Source organism: Alligator mississippiensis, chromosome 9 (assembly GCF_030867095.1).
Source record: "Alligator mississippiensis isolate rAllMis1 chromosome 9, rAllMis1, whole genome shotgun sequence".
Classification (NCBI taxonomy): domain Eukaryota; kingdom Metazoa; phylum Chordata; order Crocodylia; family Alligatoridae; genus Alligator; species Alligator mississippiensis.
Window position 1 is genome coordinate 61,806,320 of NC_081832.1, and position 25,491 is coordinate 61,831,810.

Below are 25,491 nucleotides of genomic sequence, written 5' to 3' on the forward strand. Positions count from 1 at the left end.
AAGCTGTCGGAGGAGAGAGGCAGGGGACAGAACAGTCTGGATAGGCCCTGCATAAATCCTGCAGGATTGTGCGAAGGGGGCACAGCAGCAGGAACTGCAGGAGGGCTGAGCCCCCTGCTCCCAGCTTCCTCCCCCTCTTCTTCCCCACCGAGGTGAGCCAACCACACCATGGGAGCAGGAGCCAGGGACTTTTTAAAGTCTCCAAAGCAGGTAAGAATACCTCCTCCCATTTCTCCCTGCTCAGAGGCATGCCTCTCCCGTGCCCATCACTCCTCTTCCCCATCTGCTGCTGTTACTGGGTACCTATACAAGAGCAGCCAAGCTGCTCCAAAGCACTGTAATCATAGCCCATCGGAGCAGACCCAATTAATCAAGTCTGCTGGAGTGTGGTAATTACTGCACTCCAGCATCTCGTGTATCAACATCCCTGTTCTGAAAAGTGGTGGTTGTGCGGGCCAGGAGCGGTCCAAGGCCCTTTTTTCGCGCGGCGGGCTGTGGCCAGCAGCCCGGACACGCCGGGTCGGGGAAGACAGGCGGCACGCTAGAATTAGGCACGGATGCTTAGTGGTTGATTTAAGATTATTTTACTTACACCGAAGATGGTCGCGGTGCAGGCAGGAAAACTTGCTTGAGTTGCGGTTACAAAACAAAACAAAAAACTCGAACCTGCAGAACGTAAGGGTACGTCACAATGGGGTTTTGGCGACGGGAGATGAACAGAAACCTCAGGAGTACGTCGCAATGGGGTTTCGGTGACGGGAAGAAAAAAAAACTGCAGGACTCAAACCCCGGGTAGAGCTCTGGATTCACTCACACGAAGTTTGCTAGGCTCCATGGAACTTTGCGCGCAGGGAAGGGTACGTCGAGGGATCAGGCGGCGACGGGGAGAGGCGAGAGGCTGATCAGACCCCTATAGCCTTCTTGAGATACAAACGCTGGGTCCAATAGGCTCCGCAGCGCTTAGAGATCTTCATGAGATGTGAAGTTCTCCTCCTCCTGATAGTCGTGGAGTCCTCCAACTTGGGCGGAAACCGCTCAAGCCTCTTATTCGGGTAGCAAGCCAATCGCTAGCCGCCACGTAGGAATAATTTAGAACTGGCCAATAGTGGGGCACAAATTTAAATACAAATGGCGGGAACTCCTTGCAGCGTGCATCTCTCTTCTGCAGCTAAGAAATGCACCCTGAAAAGCTAGCTCCGAATGGCGGGAAATAATTCAGCAGTGCCGAAGCACACACAAACAAAAGTCACACTCTTGGGTTGTGACATTGGTGAGCTTTAGTTAAAGCGCCATTCAACACCATTTTTCAGCACAGGGATGCTGATATACAAGATACTCTGGGCACTTTAAATTTAAGCCGCTCTTGGAGCCACTCTAATTAAAAGCGCTCCCTTCCCCCCAGCCCCTCATGGAGGACATGAATAAACACCCATTGTTCCCACTGTCCAAGGGGCAAAGGGAGATTCAGAGCTGCTTTAGTCAGGCTATACAGGGGCTGGCCTCAGCCCAGGACAGCGGCAGCAGTGGGCAGGCCAGTTTCTCCTCCCTGTGCCTGCTCTGGGGCTGGCAAGCAACACCCAGGGGGACCAGACCAAGGTGCTTGTGTCTGAAGTGAAGCTGTGTGTATGAATAAGACCAGTTCCCTGACCAGACTCCCACTTGTGTCCCACCCATCAGGGGTGGCATAGCCATCAGGCAGCTGCTCTACTGGTGTAAAGTCCTGTTGCTTTATTAATTTCAATAGAGCCATGACTACTTACCTCAGCAGAGGATCTGCTTCCTTGTGTTTTCCTGGCATAGCACTGTGGAGTCAAGCAAGCAAAATGTTGATAATTTATCACTGAAGTCTGCAGGCTCAAGAAGTGGATGATAAGCAATGAACAGAAGCTAAAAAACATGCTTGAGAATTGGCAAAGGCAATTATGGGAAACAGGCAGTCGACAAATCAGCTGTTGGGCTCAATTCAAGACCCAAGAGTGCCACTGATTCTCACAAGAATACAGGGTGCTCAGTGCCAGATGTTTAAAGGGTTTAGGTACCTAGAGATGCAGATGAATTAGGATCTTCAAAGGCACTTAATTCCCCAACTGATCTTAACAGAAGTTCACCTTACAAATCTCAAACAGGCTTTCATCCAACAAAGACACTCCTCAAGAGAGATAGATTGCACTTTTGAAAGAGCCTCCCAGATGCCACGCGAAGACCTGCTGCAGTATAAAAAAGAAAACCCCTATGAAACACACACCATTAGTTATGACATACCATCCTTCACTGGAACCTATATGGAAAATCCTCAAACAATTGCAACCCATACAAGAAGAAGAGCCAATTCTCAAAGAGATCTTTCCAGAACCACACATGCTAGCCTTTAAACAAGCACCAAACCTCACTAACCGCTCATCACCAGAAGCAAACTTCCTATGGCCCAAACCACACCAAATGGATCCAGACCATGCCAGGACAAGAAATGTAAAATCTGCCAACACATCTCCACCACTCTCACAATAACAACATCCCACAACAGAACCATTTCTGGATCTTACACCTGCACCTCCAGAAATGTAATACATCTCATTCAGTGCACCAGATGCCCTGGTGAAAAATATGTAGGAGAAACCAAACAACAACTGTATACCATAATGAACACACACCAAAGATCCATCAAAGACAAAAATATCCAATTACCTGTGAGTGCACACTTCTCACAGGACAAATCACTCCCTCACCAATTTCTCAGTTCTAATCCTCAAAGGGAATTTACAAAACACCTTTTATAGACAAGTCTACGAACTTCACTTCATAAATCTACTGGATACAAAAAGTCATGGACTAAATATAGACACTGGATTTATGACACATTACAACCTGCTTGCCATCTGATAACCCCAGGTGCCTGCCTGCAGCTGATCACTTACATTCCTTCACACATTTCTCTCCCTCCCCCAACGCTATCTCTACCTATTGTCTTCCAAACTACCACTCATTTGTATTTTCACAGACCTGCATGTTGTAAATTAGCTTCTTTTCTACCTTGGAAAACTCAAAACACCAGCCAAGTCTCCCTATGCCTGAAGAAGCGTATTTGTGCCCCCAAATTTGTAAAGAACATTTTTCCAACTATTTAGCTGGTCTAATAAAAGATATCACATCTACCCAAATAACCTTGCCTGCCTATGTTGTTAGACCAACAAGACTGCAACTAACAACAGAATTTCAGCACCCAGGGGCCTTTGAAAAATCTCACAGGGCATCTGTCTGAGCCTTTAGGCATCTACAAAATCTGGCCCCTTGGACCCTGCAGGATCAAGCAAAAAGCCATAAAGTCACATAATGGTAACTGCATAATGTGGAGATGAACTAGAAAACACTAAGTAGGGTTCTATGGGTTGCATCAAGCAAATGAGATTGTATGACTGTAACAAGCCTTTCTGACCTTACAAATCTAGAAATACGCTTACATATAAAATATTTTCAAAGCCTCTCAAGGCTCTTTTGAACTGTTAGTTCTGCCTCAGAAGACATGAGAGATCACTGTTGTTAAACTCACATGACAGATGGGGAAGAGAGGCAGAGCGATGCAAAGTATCTCACTTAAGGTGAGCAGTACAGCTGTAAATGAAACGACGGAGCTTTAATGCCACTGAAAACGATGGTCCCATTCAGCTTTATACCAAGATGGGGACATGCTGGAATAAGTTCAGACAATGCCAGGTGGATCTCTCTGTAGAGAGCCGATAGACAGCACTTGAGCTCAGTAATGGGCTCTTATGCCTTGATTTAAAGAGACCCCAGCAACTGGGACATCACAGTGTACTTCTATTGCCTTCAGTTGGAGTTGGACCAGTTACAGAGCTAGGAAGGGGATGGCAGACAACATCTGACAAGGATTAAGAGCTCTTACTTTCTGGATTAGTTTTATTCAGTCTGATTCCAGCACTGAGCAGAGTGACCTTGCTCTGTACCTTCCTGTCAGCTCTCCATGTGCAAGCCTTCCTGTTATAGATCATGCTTAGAGTCCAGTGGAATAAAGACAAACTTTCATCCAAGTGCCACTTCAAACTTCAGGACTCTTTCCTTCCAGTGCTCAACTCCTCCCCTCTCCCCAGGGAAGAGTCTACACAAGGAAGCAGTCTCCCTGTTGGAAAAAGACCCTGTTTTTCCAGAGCATCAACTTCTTAGCAGGGGCAATGGCTTCATGGAAAGACACAAAGACCGCAGCAAGGTTTAAGATCAGGATATTGTAAGATGCAGCAGAAGCCAGAGATTCTGTCAGCTGCTCACCACCTGAGTCACCACTGGGATTGTGAGCCAAGATAAAATCATTTTCCCAGCCCCACAGCTGTGTGGCTCACCCAGTGGATTGGGGATTGATGTGCTGTATGGATCAATGTGAACCATTGATAAAAAAATAGCCATAATGACCTAGGCTGAATGATCCTATTTACAGTTAAGAGATCAGCTGCCCTGGGTACTCTAGCAAAGTACATACCAGACCCCCAAGGCAGAGTAGCCAGTTCCACAAACGACTTTGGTGCCAGAATTTTTAGTGCGTTAGCTCATGCGAGACAGGTCAATAAGCAGAATGTCTGCTTTTCCCTAATCTAGTGCACAATGCTAGCAGTACATGGAAATGTAATCCTAGTGATGCCAACTGACAGGAACACATATTACAGCAGGCGATACACAAGAGGAAAATTAGGACGGACATGGTGGATTTTGAAGAGCAAACAACTGGAAGTAGAAAAACAAAACCAAAAATGCTCTAATTATATAAGCAGCAAGAAACTTGCAAAAAGACACTGTCAATCTACTGAATCTTCAGGGGTTAAAATGAGCAGTGAAGAAAGATAAGACCAGGACTGAGAAACTAAATTAGTTCTCTGTATTGGCTAGGAAGATATCTACCCTGCATCTGCCTATTGTTGGTAATAAAGATGATGAGGTACTACCCAAGGTGAGGTGTCAAAAGTGGAGGGAACAGGTCACATAAAAAGTAGTGTCACCAGGCTCAGACAGAAAATATCAGAGTTCTCAAGGAGTTTGTATGTGAAGCAGCCAAGTTGCTTGCAAAGCCATGTACCTATTACCAGAAACTGAAAAGTAACAAAACCTGTACCTCCATTTTAAAAATTATCCACAGGTGACCCTAGGCATAACTGGTAATTAAGCCTTACATCAATGCCTGCTAAATTAATTGTAATAATAATTTAAAATATAGACTACCCTCCCATCTGGAAGCTCATGATAGGAAGAGGTCTAACTAGTGAACCTTCAAAGGTAAGCAGTCTTACACTAATCTATTTGAATTTGTTGATGAACAAAGGGAAGTATGAGTGCAGAAGAGCTGATGGACATAATTTAGCCCTTTGTCCCCCAAAAGTCTGTTAAAGAAATCCCTGAGGAGTCACACAAAGCAAGACAAAGGACTACCTTGACTCAAAAAACAATTAAGAGACAGGAAAAAACCAGAAGGACTAAAGAGTCAGTTTTTATCACTGCAAGACTGATGGAAAGGTGCCTTAAAATTCTTTATCAATTTCATGTCAGTTGCTGCTCAAAGCCTTTGTGACATCAAGGTGGCAAAGTTTGCAAAGTTATTGTCTGGGGACAATTATGAAGAGTTTTGGAGTGATGTAACTGAGCAACATGAAGGCATGTAAACTTCATTGTCCATAAACCCACAGTGAAGCATCCTGAAGAAAAAAAATAGAGCATACATACACCTGATAGCTTTCTAAATGAACCAAGGGACCTGGGTGATGCCACTGACAGCTCCATGAAGACCTCTGCTCAGCAGGTAGCTACTGTTCAAATTAAAATGCATAAAGAATGAGAAGGAAAATAATATATAAAAAAAAGTGTGTGCCATTATACAAGTCACAGTGACATGCTCGCCTGGAGTATTGAGAATAGTATACTAATCCTGCTTATCTGGACAAACATAGCACAGAAGTAGAAGAGGTTCAGAGAATAGCAAAAAATAAATCAGGGGCCTGAAAAAACTTCTCACGTTGGAGAAGCGGCCAAAAAATGTCAATGCCAGACTTCTGCCACTTGAGCTAAAGGTCTAACTAACTATAACTATAAGGAGGACAAAAGTGTGACTTAAGCTTATGCAGACCTACCCAACGTAGCTTTAAACCAATCAGCTTGGGTACCAACAACTGCATAACCATGGCAGCACAGAGTTCAGCATGGACTGCAAAACGTCAAGTTGAGCTCCATGTTGCTAGGATGGCACTTATCAATATGAGAGCTGACTCACTTAAAGCCAGATCAGACATATCTACACAAGCTGGAGTTGTGTCTTTGGCCATAACATAAACATATATGAAGTGCATTAGCTGGAAGCAGAAAAAAGCTGTGGGAAGCTGAGGGAGGTTGATAGGGCCCAGGGTACAAGTACTGGTGTTGGTACTTGAAGTCAGGAGACCATCTGGACCTAGAGAGGGTATTTTTGACATGGACCTAGGGAGGGACATAGGTTTGGCAAATGATCAGAGGCACCCAGATTGGTTTCTTACCTTGCTGATGCCCTGGAAGCTAGAATGGAAAATCCCAGCTTTTCCAGTTATGTTTGCTGCAACAGCAGCAGCCCAAATCTAGTCTTATCTTTGAATAGTCTCACTTCATTATTAGTTTGGTGGGCTAACACTTTACCTGAGCAAAGAAAGAATGATGAAATGACCCATCTCAGCAAAACCAGCTTCCCCTGTAGCAATCAACAGCATAAAAACGGTATAGAAAGCTTATTCTCCTTATTTCAACCCAAGAACCTGGAATATGGCAAATCCAAAGATGATACTGGAAAATACTGTTTTCCACAGATTGTGTGATTAAACTCATCACCACAGGAGGTGGTTGAGGCCAAGAATTTAGCAAGATTCAGAACAGATAGGACTGGACATTTATGTGAACAACAAGCTATAAAAATTTCTGCAAACAAAGATAATATAAAGGGATGCAAAACGTGCATTGGGGTATAAGGCAGTCTAAAAGGAAGTAAGTGGAGACCTTTGAAGTTGGGGCATGAGTCCCTATGGCAGGGTTTCTTCCATTTTCCTTAAAAACATTTGGTGCCAGTCATGCTCGGAGGACACAATATTACTGTACTATGAGCATGGTGGCACTGGTCCAGTCTCACAGTTCCTCAAGACAAGCTCTCTCCCTTTGTGCTACTGTGTTGTGAAAGAGGCGGGTGGAGGGGGAAGTAAAAGGTCAATCCAGATTCCCACTAACACCAATTGCATCTTTGGCACCTTCAGTGATCCCCCCTCCAATCAAGACTGTGGAGTTATTTTATAAAGTAAACACAGCCCTGCAATGAAAGGCCCACGTCTGTGCCATGTCTGGAGCCCTGGCCTTATCAGAAATGCTTTGTTTGTTCATTTTTCACGAAAGTGTCACTGCGGTCCCTGGAACCAGCCTGTGGGCCATAATGTGGAGGCTCCCCTTATTCAGGCAGATACAAGATTTAGCATGAATAATTTGGAGAGGAATACATGGAAATCAGCTATCTGAACAGCTCCGCTGTTGCTGCTGTGAGCCCCCTCATGGGACCTCAGCTCTGGTTAGTAACAAAATTTGCAGAAGGGAGCCAGTGATACCATCTCTACTAAATATTTTTAGGCTTTAAAATGTACTTTCCCCAAAGACTCAGACTGTGGGGGGAAAGAAAGGGATGCCTCTCTCTCTTGCATCCTTGGCCAGCTCAGAACTCATTCTGGGATTCTTCAGAGTTGATTTAATTTTCCCATGGCCAGATTTGATGATCATTAAGCCCTAGGCATTCAGTGACAAGCTGGCTTAGAGCCCGAGTAACCTCCTCCTCCCCCTCCAAAAGACTGAGACCTGAGGGACTGCAGCAAGGTCATTTGGAGATAAATGACAGAGACAGAAGTATTTGGAACCAGCTTTTTCCAAACTTTCTCAACATAGATTCTATGTCTATTTATGTGCACACACAAAATCATTATGGGGGAGTGTTTGTAAATGCAGCTGATCCATCTATAATGGCTGTGTCTGTGCAGAGGCCAATCATTTACAAAGAATTAACAAGTCCAGGACATTTCAGGGTTTTTTTCTTTTGTTAAAGGAAAAAGTTAGTTGTAGAAATATCAAGATAATGACGCACTTGATAAAACCACTGCTTCTAGCCTCCTGGATAATACTCCTGCTTCTTTCATCCACCTCTTTTCTCCCAGCTTTCCTCCTCCCCCCCAAACACCCATTTCCTCCTTCCTCCCCAACTTCCTGCCCCATTTACTCATCCGCACCTCACACACTGTCTTCTCAGCCTTGCCTCCTGTCTGGCACTTTTGCAGTTGGAGGGACATCTGTAACCAGACAGAAACAGAAGGAAGCAAGCGAGCCTCACTAATAGGACTCTGTCTCAGCAAAATGTCTCCTGCTTTACACCAGCGAAGTGGAAGCAGGCCCCAAGGCATCTTCTGCTGTGCTATTTGTAGTGCCAAGATTATTTGCACAGAGCAATTTTAATATTCAGTTCTGCGTGAAAGACCCAGCTGATCTAGGATGGGATGGGTCCCATGTTCCACCACCAACAACAAAAAAACCCAGCCCATAAATAATACATGAATCCAGTGAATTCACAAGGCTGGTTGCAGATTGTTTCTGCAGTGATTATGGCTGCAGCACATGGCTAGCAGTAAATGAGGATTATCCATAGATTTCAGCATCTGCGAGTTAAAGAGTGGATGTTCCCACAGAGAGTTTTGTAAGTTGGAGCCACCAGGAAGGCACTGGTTATTGGCTCATGGACCTTGCACATGCAGGGGAAGAAGAACACGAACATATTACTTTGAAGTCGCACCCAGCCACCCAGAGGGGAGAAACAGAATTAAACAGAGAAGAACAAATGGATTCAGCCAGAGGAAAGAAAAAACTCCACATCTCAAACACATGACAAAACTCCCCTGCATTAGGAGACCTGTTAATGAGACCTACATCTACTGTGTGTCTGACTGAAGGAGGAGCTGATTCAATTTTAAATGCATCTGATGCTTTTAAGTTTCTAAGCACAGAACAGAATAGGTGGCACTCTGAAGAGATTACAACAGGGACCCAAGCCAGGACTCCTCAATTCTGTTCTGAGTTTTGAGGGACCAGTGCTATCCATTATAGAAGAATAAACAATGTACCTCACCCTGCCACCGTACTACCCGAGGCAAATCACTTCAATCACTCTGGGCTTCAATGCCCCTCTTGTACAGAGGCAATGATTCAAACCCATCTTGGTAAAGTGCTTTGAGTTCTTTATAACGATCACTGCTATATATATATAAAAACAAGTTATAAAAAGTGTTTGGGGCCAGTCTCATTCTGATGCATTCAGCTTGAAGAAAGCCTACAGAGTGCAGCCCTACACACAGCTGTGCCAAGTCAGAGAGAAAGTCACAGAGCAGCAGAAACGTCTGCAAGAAGATGCCCACAGACTGGGGTTTACTTCTAGTGTTGCAGAGAACGGGCACTGCTCCATCGTGCTGAAAGACTGGAGTCAGGATCAGCCAGACTCAGGGGGCTATAAGGGTCACTCAGGAGTTGCCCAAAGCATGGTACTGTCAAATGTCTCCAGTCAGAGGTACAACAGCATGGGGACCAGACCTGCTGTCACCAAACTTCACCTTCCTCTCCAAGGCCAAGGCAAAGCTGGGACACAAATGTGATGAGAAGATAGGGTGGGTCTTTGGTGAAAGTCCCTTGAAGACTGACCTTCAGAACTGACACCTCAGCAATAGGTACATGAAACCCACTTTCTTTCCTGTTATTTGGGGTTGGAGAACCATCCTGAACCTTCTCTTTCTACAGAACTGAGCACGAAATGGGAAGAGAGTGTTTCACTGTGTTGTCACAGACTGTTTTAGCTCCCCCTCCTGGACTCTCATTAGGCTGCGTGTTTGGATCCAAGCACAGGAGCCTCTATGTTCTGTATCCAGGTACCATTTCTGTCTTTCCTCAGGCCCAGACTCCCTGCCTGGAACCCCTTCCCCAAGTGGGACCCTGCAGTTCAGATGCCCTCAACCTGGAGAGCAGGTCTGGAAAAAAACCCCTGAAAAATCCCTCTCCATCATCCCTAAAGGCTCTCCCCAGGACCTCAAACAATAGCCTTCCCTGAGCAATCAGGGCTGTATCAGCATACTGCTTAACCCCGCTGGGACTTCCCAGTTACTCCTCAAAGCATCCAGAGTCCTTTGCTGCAATTTCTTGCACATTTCTGCTTTATTCATAAAGAAGAGAGATGCACAGGTCCATTAAAACAAAACAAAAACCATGTCTCACAGCCTCACCATTCCAGGAGCCTCGCGGGGTTTTGGTCAGTAACTCCGAGATCTCAAAACCCTCCTCTTGTCCTGCTCAGTCTTCTCTATCTGCCTCTTCACCTCCCTCCCTCTAGCTTGTTCAGGTCTGTCCCCCTAGCTCAGAAAACCTATGCCTTTTCAAGCAACAGCTTCTGATATCTCCCCGTCTGTTCCCTTTCACTGCTGGCAAATGTCCATTGTTCCAAACACACCACCCCTACCCTGCCCCTTTCCCTCCCCACCTCACAGGTAACCTGGAATAACTAGTCTCCTTCATCTTAGCTAGTAGCTTCAACATCTCCATTGTGCTGTCAGAGCAAGGATGTTGTTTCTTGTCATGGCATCTCTGATTGTTCGGCACCCACTTCCGCACAGGGCGCGTGATTCGTGATGAGCACTGGCTAGGATTCTTCTCCCCCCACCCCCTTTTTTCTCCAAACAAGATGTCAATTCAATGGAACCAAAGTTGTGCAGAAACGCAGCAGGTTTGACAAAGACTTTCTTGAGGAAGATCTCTTAAACCCAGGACTGTTTCTGGAGGGACAGAGGGCATGTCTATCCCACAGCGACGGTGTGTCCCAGCCAGGGCATTCCCACCCACTTGCTCCAAGCACAGACATACACCAACACAAATGTTTTGGGCACCCCCTGTGGTTGCTCCGGAGACCTTCGGCTGACACGCTTGAGAGTGTTGTGGGCTTGGAAGGTGTAATCTGATTCTGGAGTACACTGCAGCCAGGGCACGCTGCTACCTACCATGGTGTAGGCATGACTAGGGACACTCACCCTAGAACAACCCAGTGTTGAGGGCACTCCCCCATGGTCTGCGTGAGGAAGTTTGAAGTCATTCATCTGGCTCAATAAAGCTGAACAGGCAACTGAACATGAACTGACTTTTATGAATCGTGTTCAACCCTCCAGCAGAATTCATTGTCTGTACAGAGATTCAGCAAATTGTTGTGTGTATCTGCTGCATTTTTATAAATACCTGTTTTTATATATTACACATTGAGATTTACATTCTCAGGGCACTTTACAGAGCTCAAGAAGCATATGATACTTTATTTTAATAAATGTTATTTGATTTATTTAAATATATTACACAGTGTGTGTGTGTGCACATGTACTCATGCACCTGTGTATGCCTGTGTGCACACATGCATGTATACACAAACATATCCATTGTACTTCCAGAGCAAGGATATTCTAGGTCAACATCTCTCTCTATTCTGCACCCTTCTTTTTTGAAGACAGAATGTGAAGCACAGAGAGGTTAAGGGACTTACCTAGTTACACATCAAGTCAGTGGCAAACTGGAAAACAGGGTTTAGGTTTCTAAAGTCCCAGTCCCAGGTTCAGTACCCTAGAACTAGCTGCAATTGCCTGTTATGCCTGCACTCATTCCCTATTGCCTATTTATAGTGCTTATAGTTGCCTTATAGAAATGCAAGTTTATTTAACAAAAAAAGACCCCCCCACTCCTCCCTTTACTGAATACACATCATGTTTGACCTTTGCATGGGTTCTAAATTTGTACTTTTAAGTGCACATTGTATTTCATTAGACTCTTGTATGTGTTTTCCATAGACACAATGGCACAACAGCAGCAGAGTCTCCGAGCCAAGTCCTGGAAAGACGGCAGCTTTAAATAGCTTCTTTGTCTTACTTTGCCTTATTGAAATATTGCTAAATAATATGCATTGAGCTTCAGTTTTATCAAAGGCCCCAAAATAGAGACAATAGGGTTCTGGGTGAACATAAGCATCATTAGAATATAAAGCAGAACACCTTCCCCTTTTGAGAGTTTATGAACACCCCTGTTTAGAAATATTTGGTGCTGGGAAAATAGTCTTTGTACCTATCACTGATTCTGAGCCAGCTTTCTCCACCACTTCAGTCCAAATACATATCAGAAGCGACTGGAAGTGGTTGCCATCTGCCAACTGATCAACTAGAGATTTTACTGGGATGTGGGTCCACACATCAAAAGCTATATACCCACACATCAAAAGCTATTTGTTGGCAGCCTCAAGTTAAGCTGCTTGCCTATCCAGAGAGACAGGTAGTCTTTTGGTAGAGCAGTGATTCTAAACCAGGGTGCCACACATGCCGCAAGATCCTTTGAAGGGTACCGCAGGAAGTGTGAGAAGATATGCAAGGTGTGAGGTGATAAGCAGATAAGGGCAAGCTCCAGCTCTCCCTGCCTGGTCCCTCTGAAAGAAGGCAAGCCCTGTAGTAAATAAGTTAGTTTTTGACATAGGATGCTGCTGAATTCACAAAAGTTATGGAGTGGTACCTCGAGTCTAATAAAGGGTGCCTTGAATCTAAAAAAGGTTGAGAACCACCACTGTAGAAGGAAGAGATACGCTAGCAACAAGGATGAGTATGTGTGACAAACCTGAGTGTGTGATGTCAGAGTTTTTTCTGCCCAATAGATTAAGAGCATGATCACAAACCCATTGATGTCAACAGGCTTTGAACCATTTGAGGCATTAGGATTACATCAGCGCAAAGCCTTTCACTGGCAGCTCATGGGGAAAACTGTAATTATAGTCATCAGAAACAACAAGTGTGCCCTGGTTTGGAGGAGGAGTGGATACTAATGATATCGAACTCTTTGAATGACCAGCTCTCTCAGAAGAGGGACTCCCTTCAGTTTATGGCACTTGGGCTTTACACACCTATAAATGAAAGGCAAACACCCATTGCTGTATAAAAAGTCAGGTCAAAGAATCATAGAAAATTAGGGTTGGAAGGGACCTCTCAGGAGGTCATGTAGTCCAACCCCCTACTCGAAGCAGGACCATCCCTAACTATATCATCCCAACCAAGGCTTTGTCTAGCTGAGTCTTAAAAACCAAAAAGGACCTTACTCCAGAGCATTTATAGCCCAGTTAAGCCACAGATGAAGGAGGATGGAGGTGACAAAACAAGAAAATTCTCCAATGGGAGCATTCTCCATAAGCCACTAAAGCTGTAGTCAGTCAAGTCATCTGGTTCTCCCATTCATTTTTAAACAATTGGATTTTTTTTGATGATCTGATGATCAGGCACAATACTGGTTCTAGTGACCCGTAGAGGGGAGACCAGTGACAGATGCTACCTCAGAACTGCAACTTTAGTGATAGATTTGAAGTAAAAGAGGAAAGTTGCTAGGTGCACGGAGACAAAAAAAGGCGCTGGAGCACTACCAACACCTGACAGCAGTCCAGGCAAGAGAATTCAGTTCTGGAGAGCAACCATCCATTCTGCATTCCTTCACATTGGCCTCGTTTCCCTCACTTTATGTGGATTCTGTATGTGCGAATTCACTCTTCTGCGATGACCCTTTTTATACCAAAAATTCATTATATGTGAGGTAAATTCACTCTTACGCAATCCGTGTGGTGGAAGTCCACAGTCAGCTGCTTTGTGGGAGTGACACACACTAAAATATAGTCTTCTGTGTGGATCTGTGCTTGTCGCTCGTTGGCTGTGACACGTGTTTCTGTAGTTGCCATCCCCATTATGATAGTGCCCTGTGCTTGTGTGTACTGTCTGCTGTTGGTGAGTACCAAAATCTTCTTGTAGAAGTGGTAGAAATAGGTCTGGGGGTCAGTACAGTTGAGGTCCTGGAACGTATCCCTATTGTTACATTGTAAAGTGGGTTCCCTTAAAGCAAATTTGAGTTATGCGCCACTTTCTAGGAACGCTTGTACAGCATAAAGTGAGGGAAACCTGTACTTTATACAAGTACTAAATGACTGCGCGATAAGCGGAGTTACTGCACAGTAGCATCGAGGAATGGGTTTTTCAGGACACTGACTGCACAGTAGCTCATGACTACCGTGCAGTAGCATCGTCATGCTTTCTGCCACACAATGCTGCTGTGCAGCAGTCATGGGTTACTGTGCAGGCAGCATCTTGTGTAGATGTGGCCACAGAGTGGGGATTTCTAAGTGTGTCCTGCATTCTGCAGAGCTCTTCTCTCCTGCACCTGGGGAAAGAAGCCTCACTCAACCTTTATCCATCAGCATAATGCACCATGACAAGTGGCCTCTCTCTAAGCATTAGCACATCATGTATTTTCATCCCACAAGGCAAGTTCCCAGCAGCCTACACAGCCATTACAAAATATACTCTTAAGGGATGTCCAGAATTTGCTCAAGAGCACTCCCATACTGACTCCTAAGCCATGACAAAATAATGGTTTTGTTCTTGCAACTCTCAAGGACCTCCTGAGCACTGGACCTTCCAAAGTGCAGATGGCAGCTTCCATACAGCACCGAGCTTCAGAAAACTCAGTACATAAACACGTTAAGTAAATTTAAATATTTAATATTAGCTCAAAGGATATAAAATGTTGGCAATTCATCCTCTTAAATCTATGATGCATTTCCCATCCCAAGATCCTTCAAATATGCGGTTAATTTATCATCCAAAATATACCCAGCATTATTATTTAAACTGTAGTTCCTAGATATTTGACATATAATTAATTTGGCAAATTCTGTATCATTTTATAGACTACTACATTTGTCCTTCTATGCATGAGGAAGCCTTTTAGGGAACAAATATAATAGACACTGTAAAAATCAGTGGCTGGGATTAAACTGTTTTGGGTTATTCATGCTGAACATGAATTGAGATGATCTATTCCCATCACAATTGACTAAGCCCCCTAGAGCTTAATGTGGGCAGGTTAGCTCATATTCTAACTGGTGTTAATCCATGCAAGACTGGCAAAGCATGACACACACTGTATGTGGGAATTAACTGTCATACAGAATACACTGGCACCTGGAATCTGCACCACAGCAAGGACACGGCACAGGTGAAGGAAGAAACACTCAGAATCCCCAATTGTAGGTATCAAGAGTTGCAGATCACCAGCAAAATAAACTATTTTAAAATCTATGAGACGCACACAATTTTTACTTCCTTTACCATTTGAAAAATTTGGATGGATAAGAGAGGCTGCATTCAAGCTTGCTGTCCCCTTCACAAAGCACCCAAGAGATCCAGCATAATAAAAGTAGTCTGATATTTACTACCATCAGTCATGCTCTCACTTTACAACAGAAATCTCTTGGCAAGACAAAGTTCAGTCAGCTGTTTTGTTGAGGGTTTGGTGTTTCCACTCACCCCCATGAAACAGCCCCAAAGGAGACAGAAGCCTTTCAGCAGTATGTCCCCCTGCATCAAGGCCCTGAATGAGACTCTCCAAAAGAGTAATTACAGGAAGAGGCAAGAACTAGCTGGAGCAGAAGGAGCAATTCTGCCTGGAAAGCAAAATCCCAAAGAAACCCAAACTCTGTGCACTAAGCTCAACCCAAGGCTTGAACAAGCACGGGGCACCAAAAGCCAGGACAGGACCTCTAGGAGTATAACCTTGAACATTTACAGATTGTCTCTAGGTCCCATGTGGGCACGTGGAGAACATCTACTGCTTGGTGGTTGGTTCCTCCAAATTTACTTAATCACTGAGGCTAGGGAGAGAAGTTACACATAAACCGGTTTAAGTGATTGGAAACTGGTTTAAGCCTGTAACAGAAAAAAAGCTCAGGGCACATAAACCAGTTTAAAAATGGCTGAAACTGGTTTAAGATAAACCTGGTTGAATGTAGTATCAGACTTAACTGATTTGGGTCAAACCGGGTTATGAAATTTCTGTCCCAGATCTATTCCTGGTTCAAGTTAAACCAGAGTCCTCCAGCATCCCAGCATGCTTTCCAGCTCTAGGCTGGGCTGTGCTGTGTGATTCTGCTCCAGAGACCAGGGCTGGCCCCACCCCTCCGCTCCCTAGCTGGAGCAGCGAGGGCTGGCTAACAAGGGGATGGGGGGGCAAGTCCAGCTGGGGATGCAGCCCAGTGGGGGGGAGGGGGGAAGGCTGCCCCCCCACCCCCAGGCAAACCCTGGCTGGCGTCTGGAGCTGGGGGGGGGGGGGGCATAAACACCCCTTCCCCTCTCAAACTTACTGCTGGCTGTGACTGTAGACTACAAATCCCAGAGGCACCTGGAAGTGGGAAGAGGAAGTGATCAGCAACTCTGAAGAGTCTTAATGTTGTGACTTGGGACTGCAAATCCCAGAGACCTGGGGGCAGCAGGAAGAGGAAGCAAACAGAGTTATGCTCTAGCATCCCCTGGTTTCTGGCCTGAGCCACTGCAGGCATGTGCCTGCATTTTCTGAATTAAAGGTAAATGTCTGTTCACTTCTGTTTCAATTTAATCTCTGCATCTTAAACTAACCTGCAAATACTGAATCAATTCAGCCTTGGGCTTTTTGACTGTCTGTACTTAGCCCAAGTGGTAGAGCGGGGGACAAACATCCAAGCATTTTCTCAGAAGAACATGGGGAGCTGCTTTAAAGGCTCAGAAATCAGTCATATCAGAGGCCTTCAAAGCATTTACTCAATGGCAGGCTATGCACCCTGGCAGCAAGCATACACTGAGCAAAACACCCCACTCCCTGAAGAGACAAAGAGGATGAAGAGACAGGATTACTGAAGGTTTATAGTAGTGGTAGAGAAGTGGTAAGAGAACCATCAGATGGATCCAAATGGAAGATAGGTTAGCAAAGAGGGGAACAAAAAACTACGGAGAAACTCTGGAAGTCAGACAGTGCTCATCTCCCAGCTCACAGGAAAGTTTACCACCATGGGGCTAGGATGAGAATCCAGAGTGCATTTTCCACTCACCAGCAACCCACCTCATGATGGTCAAATCAAAAGCTGGAATTATGTGGTAGCCTCCTCCCTCCAAAGTAGTCTAGTTTTGGGCTCCCCACATGGACCTACTTCTGAACCCTAATCACAACCAACATGCCAAGGCATGCTGAAATTCAGCAAAGATTACTAACCAAGAAAAATCACCCAGTGGCTGACCTCATATAGATGAAAGAAGCTGAATTCATTCTCACAGGCAAGCTAAGGAAGTACGGGCAGCATGAATGGATTGTTAGGGTGGATAGAAAACTGGCTGAAGCATCAGGTTCAGAGGGTAGTAATCAATGGCTTGATGTCTAGTTGGCAGCCGGTATCAAGTGGAATGCCCCAGGAGTTAGTCCCAGAGCTAGTTTTGTTCAATATCTTCATCAGTGACCTGGAAGATAGTATAGAGTACACCCACATCAAGTTTGCAGATGACACCAAGTTAGGGGGAGTAGTAGATACACTGGAGGGTAAGGCTAGGATTCAGAGTGACCTAGACAAATTAGAGGACTGGGCCAAAAGAAATCTCATGACAAGTGCAACAAGGACAAGTGCAAAGTCTTGAACTTAGGATGGAACAATCCCGTGCACCGGTACAGGCTGCGGGCTGACTGGCTGGGCAGCAGCTCTGCAGAGAAGGACCTGGGGGTTATAAGCTGAATATGAGCCAGCAGTGTGCCCTTGTTGTCAAGAAGGCTAACAACATACTGGGCTGCATTGGTAGGAGTGTTGCCAGCAGGTCAAGGGAAGTGATTCTTCCCCTCTGTTCAGCACTGGTGAGACCACAACTGGAGTCCTGTGTCCAGTTTTGGGTCCCTCACTCCAGAAAGGATGTGGACAAATTGGAGAGAGTCCAGTAGAGAGTAATAAAAATGGTTTGGGGGCTGGGGAACATGACTTCTAAACACAGGCTGAGGGAACTGGGCTTATTTAGTCTGGAGAAGAGAAGACTGAGAGGGAATTTAGTAGCAGCCTTCAACTACCTGAAGTGGGGTTTGAAAGAGGATGTAGCTATTCTGTTCTTGGTGGTGGCAGATGACAGAACAAGGAGCAATGGTCTCAAGTTGCAGAAAGGGAAGTTTAGGTTAGATATTAGGAAGAATTTTCTCACTAGGAAGGTAGTAAAAAAGTGGAACAAATTTGCTCCTGGTCAGCCACACCAGCAGGAGGAAGTTCTCTGTCCCCAGTCCTAGTGCTGCTCAACTCCCAGCTTCCCCCAGGAGCCGATCAGCACTGGGACAGGGTCCCTTTCTGCGTCCCTCCCCGCCCCCCCTCCCAAAACCCCCAAACAAACCTGGTGCTGCATGGCTCCCAGCTCCCAACAGGTGCTAGAGCCCAAGCAGACTGGAGCTGGGAAGCTCTCAAATTTGCTCCCAACAGGGTACATGTGTAGACACATGACCATGGAAGGCTTACTGTGCAGTAATTTCTTGAGCAATAAGTCTATATTGCATTAATAGCACATGTAGACACGCTCAGAGACATTCATTTTCAGTTTTACCAGTTCAGAAACAAGTACAAAATTGGTTCTGTTTGCATTAGCTAAACAGCTAAGTTGTCACAGGCTGTTTCCTAGTGGCAAGGAGAAGTAACCTTCCTTGCCAGCTTTCACTCACTACACACACATATGCAGCAAGTAGATAAGGAGTGAGACTCCAGTTTCCCTGATAGACCAGGTGCCATCCTCAGAGACTGCTTTATCTTATCCTGCTCAGATAGAAAGTGAGACTTTAGCTTAAAGGATTTTCTGATAGGTGGTTGCCTCCTTCAGCTTTACCTGTGCTCAGTTCTTTAAGCTAGTCATTCTCAACCCTTTTTCGATCGGGACCCATTTGTAAACATCAGTGGCCAGTCCCAACCCAGTGTCCCTCACTCCCGACCCACTGCCCCCCAGCCCTCCCCCCATGTGTGGGGCAGGGGGGGCATGGGGATGCCCCAAGCAGCCCCTTGCAGGCTAGAACTCTGCCAGCCTGCAAAGGAAAAGCCAAAGTTTCCAGATTTTTCTCCTTTAAAAGGAGAATCAATTTTTAAAGTTTGTTGATTTATTGTTAAAAGTGGGTTTGCAACCCTTTCATATATTCCTGCAACCCACTTTGGGTTGTCCACCTGGGTTGAGAAATGCTGCTTTAAGCCTTCCACAGCCCTAGTTCCATGTTGACACAATCCTCTTTCTTAGCCTACACTGCACTCTAGTGGTGGATGTTTATTTCTACTGGCTGCCTGGCAAACCGCCTCTCTTCTGAGTGTAGGCACGCACATAGACTCAGTGCTGTTTCAAAAGGGAATGTTTTAAAAGGGCCTCAGCTGTTGTGGTCTAATCGTTACTTGTGGACAAATGGGAACAATGCAAACGTAGCAGAACCGCTCCAACTTTAATACCACTTCATCCAGTATTAAAGTGTTTTCCAACATTTGTGCCGTTGAACTTGTTCACATGGAAGGATTGGAACGTGACAGCTGTGGCCCTTTTGAAATGGCTCCAACAGATGTGCATCCATACCCTGATGCCTGCCCAACTGCAAGGCTACAGCTATGGGAACAAAGCTGAAAGGTGCAGGCACCAATAGAGAGAGCAAGATCCAAATTCTGCAACTGGTTTAGGGGGAATGACTAAGACTGAAGATAAAGCTTAGAGGAATTAGACTGAATAGCAAGATTTCTTACTACAGAGATGCACAGGACTATGGGACAGTCATTGTGGGAATCATTGGGCATATCAGTTACTGAAGCAATGGGGAAGTGACTGGCCCTAGCTGAATTTCTTCAGTAGTTCCATGCTCTTAAAGACCAGTAAGACTCTGGATGCAGGGTGCCAGCTCCCCATTGCTATGCCCTGTCTACAAAAACCTTTCAGGCTGCGGTAAGGGAGCAGGGGCCAGAAGAGCTGTCTTTGGGGCTGAGCCACAGTAAAGCGTCTCTCATGCTGCTCATACCACACAGCCAAGCACTGTCATTGCTGAGGAACGCTGTGGTGAGAGAGCTGCACCACTAACATTCTCGTAACAGAAAGGGCATTATAGGGAACAGGCCACCCTTGCACGAAGGGGTTGGGATCAAACCAATCACTGGGGAGCAGGCCAGCCCACAAAGATTGGATCTGGAGCTGGACTTGCCTCAGACTTGGGGGCAAGACCTGGACCTGGGATGCAGTTATGGGGCCGGTCCCATTTCCACATTCACTCCTTAAAGCCTTTTTGAATGTAGTGTATCAGCGAGGTAAAGTGTGCAGGAGTAAGTGAACCATGATTTTCTGATGCTATCATCACTACCACTCTGTACAGAAGTCTGTGTTGCTGGAGAACCAGGGTTTTAGTGCCAGTTCCCCAATATAAGACAGAGATAAAGATAGAGAATGAAACATTGTTAAGCATCAGCAGTTTCCCCTATACCACCACCACCACTGCACATTCCCACCAATTTTAGGAACTCATACTCAGACCCTCCATCCCCAGTATGTCCTGCTTGCTGTCAGACTGGAAGCAGTATAAAAATAGTTGAGAGAACTATGCCCAGCCCCAGTAGAAACCAGAAAATTCAGCGTAGCACACAAACATTTAAAACAGTCCAATAAGCTACCCCCATTTGTTTGGAGTTTAATAAATGGTTTAGGGACAGTGTGGGCAGGGGGTACCAGGTCCCACCATTCTCTTTTTTACTCAAGCCACTTCACTGAAGTTCACATCCCAAAGTGACTGGATACAACGTCAAGACACATTTGCTATAATTTAAGTGGTTAAATATTCCCTCTCATCCTGGAAACAGATTAGCCCTTCCAGTGGGATTACCATAGATAGAAGAACTGAGCAAATCAACACCACAAGCTCTCAAAACACTGACATTTCAAAATAGAGGCAAACTCAGCCCTACATGGCAAAATTGCCTGCTATCTATATGCAAAGAAATAAAACAGCTAATATTATCCTCCTGACAACTGCCTGGCCAGACAAGTGCCATGGACTCTTGGCTAGACCATGAGAAAGAGTTTATTGGACAAAAAAACACCTGTAACATGTCTAGGAATAAAAGACAAAGTTGTTATAAATCAAAAAGTTAAAACAGCTGTAGAGCCAGCCAAGAACCAGGGAATAAAACACATTTGTTTTGTTTATCAGCATTCAACATAAAAATCAGGCAAAGTCATTCCCCAGCATAGGAAACTGCCTACCAAAATACATTTTTAAATCTAATGCTCAACAAGAGGGTCAGATGAGAGAAATAGATCATAACAATCACAGGAGCATCTCTGAGCAAACGCAGAGGCCAGACTAGAAGTCAATGCTGCAAACATTCATCTCAAGAATAACTCTCAGGAAGGAGCATTCCCTCACCTCTCCTCTGTAAGTATTCATAGTATGCAGCTCTAGTGCAGAGGAACTACGATCACTCTGAATTAGAAAAATCTTAGATATCATGCATGCTGGCCAGAGAAAGGAACTGAAGGTGTGATCTGTTGCCACAGCAAAGTATTGCAAGGCAGAAATTCCTGGGACCTGAGAATCTCTACATGTGCTAAAAAATACCCCACCATGGCTTGCCACAATACGTGCACATTCAGAAGTGGTGTAAACAGGCCAGGCATCTTGTGTTGTGCAGGGCATGTACAGCAAAGCAACCTGGCCCAGAATGTAACAGCTGGAGTTGGTCACATGTGACAGTGCCTAAAAGTGACCCAGCCAGAAAGATTACAGCCTAACCTCCCTTAGCAAGAGATGCTAGATAGCTGCCAGGCACAAATGCTGAAGTAAGCAAGACCCTGTGCCACACATGAGACCTAAATTATGCAACAGGTTTCAGCAGACATGCAGCAAAGAACTGAGAGGCCCTCTGCACCACTCCAGCCCAGTGCAACCCACATACTGGCCTCCTTGCATTCATTTATCTTCATATTAACTCAATTTTTTTTTTCACACTGTCCCATCTTCAAATATTTTTTGACATGTTGCAGACAGCTGTACTGACCTGACATAACTGCCCCCTAGACACTGCCAGTGAAGAAACTGGTAGTCCAACACCTGGGTAGTGGGAAGTGGGATTTTGGAAGCCAGGGAGGTGTGGAAGCATGTTAGGATTTTTGGAATGAAGGCTGTTGCTGAGGCTTCTGGTTCTAGGATGTAAAACAGGTACAGAGGTGACTTTCTATTTGATGAAAGACAGTAAGATCCAGGAACAGGGCAAGGGGGGAGGATGCCTCTCCAACTTTGGCCATGCTGAAGTTTGCTGCCTGGTCAGCATGGGCTCCTGATAAGGTTCCACATGAACAGTCAAGTCTGAGCTCATCTATTGATTGGTGGGGGAGGGACTAAGCCCCTGCTTTATGTAGCTCTGGAGCCCAGGGAATAAGCACGGACGCTATTTGACCTTCCCTTGTCTTCCCCCTTCCCAGGGAATTTAACAGCAGCAGAAAGGAGGGCATGACTGGCAATGGCAGCACTCACCTTCTGGGCTCTGGGCTTGTGGGAAAGTGGGGGCTCCAGGCAAACCCCACACTGAGAGCTCAGTGTGACACAAAGGTGCAAGCAAGCTGCCACCCCTGATGGAAGATGGGGACTTGAATTTCTTTTCTCCAATTAATCACCCCCCCACACACACACCCCCCACCTTCCTATCTGCTGCTGCATGACCAATGTCATAACCAATGCCCACATTAACCTATTTCAGCTGCAATTATCAGGTAAGATATAGTTAGCTGTGAAGCTGAACTATGGAAATATAACTCTCCCTCAAGAGGATTGGGGGGTTTTGTTTGTTTTGGTCTTTCTTTAAAAAAAACAAAGCCAAGACTGTGGAGCACACAAACAAAAAGACTCTCTAAATTGCACAGCATTAGAAGTGCCTCACACAAGTAACTGGCAGCCGCTGGTGTACGGTGCCAGGAGGCCAAAGAACATGGGCACCTAGGTGGTAGCTTACTGTTGCCTGGGCTGATTTCCAAGAAGGGCACGGTACTTTCACTCAGTGCTAGGTAGTGAGAGCCTTGATAGGCATCTAATCCACAGCACCACCCTGTGTAACAGCAACACCCCTCCTTTAATATACACACAACAGCCACCCACTCTCAGCATTGCACAACTCAGCTGGGATAGCAACAGCCAGTCTTGAGAATAGGATCCAAGCAACCTGCTCTTTCTGTCCTTCCCCACTTCCACCTTATTGCACTCGTTGCCTGAACGGTACTCTCACCAGTGCAAAGCGACTTTCTCTAGTCAGCCAGAATTTGCAGTCTCACCTGACTGACTGGTACGTTTCTTGAGGGGGAAAAAATAGTTAATCTCCTATGGTCAAGTCTGGATTGATGTTACCCACAAGCCCCTTTTTCTGCTACTCTAGGTGTTACTATGCGCTGTCAAGGTGCTGCCTAACCAGGTGCAGCTGAACTAGTTGCAACATTTCTGCCCCTTCTCCAGGAGCCAAGAGCACAGAACTGCCTCTGTCCCTAGTGATTTATGCCATATTCCTCCATGCAGGCTCTGAATGCCCTTCTTGTTGCCCTCACACTGCAGACACCTGCATGGAAGTTCAGACCGAGGCGTGTTAAACAGTGTTGCTGACTGCCCTGATGTACATCGCCATCCGTTCCGAGGAAAAGCTTAGGCATTTTAATTATATAATAATGCTGTCACATTTTGGATAGCAAAACAGCTGCTTTTTTTGTCCTGAGAGGGAAGAGGAAGAGAAGAACCAGTTCATTAAATCTATTTTAGGAAGTCAGTAAATAAGATCAAAGCCACAGATATTTAATATACATATGAAAGAGTGTGAGAAGGGAGTTGGTACTTAAGTGCCAAACTCTACAGCAGGTAGTTTGAGGAGCATGGGGTAGATGTACAAGACCCGAGGCCCAGGAGGAGCTAATGAGAAACAAGTTCTGCCCTGTTGAAACTTACCACTTGATGATAATAATAGTTAGTGTCAATTTGCTTGTTACCCAAGATTGTTTCTCTTTCCCACACCCAAATATTCAGGTTATGCTGCATCAGTATTTCACAGGGGTTGGCTGAGCTCAGCTGCCAGCCTCCTTCAAATCCAGCCAACCAGGCTGCCTTCTGTCAGCCTTTTCATAAGATGCTTTGAACGAAGCAACACAGGCAACCAGAGACTGACACCCAGCGACCAGCGCTGTGCTGCTTATTAGTCCTGCTGGATGTTTCAGCAGGCTGAGGCGGGATTGGCAGACAGCTGAGGTTTGAACTGCAGAGGGCGGATTTGGCAAGGCTCCTTGTCTCCCAGGCAGTAACTGCAAAGGCCAGAAACCTACTGATTACGCGGAGGGAAGTCAGGTTTGCACCCCCCCATGGGAGAGAGCAGCTGAGGGGCTCGAGCCTCTTCAACCCTTGCACATCGGCCACGCTAGTCTCTCCAGGGCACCGGGCTTTTGAAGATGTGTTTTTGCTGCACTCCAGCCTGTTGCTTCCTGTCATAAACAGACCATTTCCCCACATACAAATCAGTGCACTTGCCCCTTCTGGAGCGGCGGCCGCCTTACCGCACAGGCCTTGCTGGTGCTCCTAAAGCTGATGGGCGAGGCGGGTTTCCCTTGCAGCAGTCGGAGGCAGGTGTCACATCCCAGGAACTGGCCAGCCCGGAGCACGCTTTGCCTTTGAAGCAGCAGGTGCCTGTCTTGCTGGCAAGAGGCGCCTGGGCAAGCTGACAGTACTTACGTGGCAGGGGAAAAACACCATGTATCTGGGTCCATGAAGGCAGTTCTCCTTAAGCGTTCCTGGGGATATCTGTTCTTCTGGTGTGGTTCAGTACCCTCCCCTCCCCTCCCCTCCCCTGAGGTTTTGGGGCTTAAAGCCCACTTTATGGAAATAGACAGCTCCTGCTCCTGCCTGGCTGAGGGCAGGCGAAACTCGGGGACATCCGAACCCCAAACTTCCTGCACATAGGATGCCCGCCAAAGAACTGGAAATATCTGGTGGGGGTGGAGGATGTTTGCCAGTTGCAGGGCCACTTACAGCTCTGGACTGACTCACAGATTTGGACTTGATTTAGTTTGGAACATGACAAATTTCTTAAAAAAAAACAAAATAAAACAGCCTGGGGAAGCTGGCAAAGCGCCTGCTGCCCTGGCAGGGCCATATGCGTGGCCGGGCACCCGCAAGGAGCTGGCGGGAAGAAGGCGCGGGAGCCCGGATCGCGGCCGGCGCAGTGCCCCCCGGCCCCGCGCACTCACCCGCGCTGTGGCTGCCGCTGCCCACGCGGATGGTGGTGCCCAGCAGGACGGACTCGGCGTTGCCCATGGTGCGGCTCGGGCTCCCGGTGCTCGCAGAGACTCCAGCCCTTGGCAGCCCGCGCCGCTCCCGCCAGATCCGCGTTCGAACCCGCGCCCGCCCCCGCCGCCGCTGCCAGCCACTCCGCGCCCGCGGGCCGGGCCGGCCGGGCTGAGCCAGGCGGGGCGGGGCGGCGCGGGGTGGCGCGCACCTGCCCGGCCCCGGGAAAGCCTGTCTCGCTGCAGCGCTCCCGCCACAGCGCGCTTGCTAAAG

The 25,491-nt window shown here is 46.3% G+C and overlaps 1 protein-coding gene across 1 annotated transcript in view; it reads right to left on the reverse strand.

The window, feature by feature from the left end:
* The window catches only part of NEURL1B (neuralized E3 ubiquitin protein ligase 1B), a 223,028-nt gene extending 197,743 nt beyond the window's left edge, over positions 1-25,285 (reverse strand). The window contains exon 1 of the mRNA XM_014597604.3: positions 25,182-25,285. Coding sequence (XP_014453090.1) covers positions 25,182-25,248 — 67 coding nt within the window. The 5' untranslated portion in view covers positions 25,249-25,285. The remainder of the gene's footprint in view (positions 1-25,181) is intronic.
* Positions 25,286-25,491: the final 206 nt, after the last annotated feature.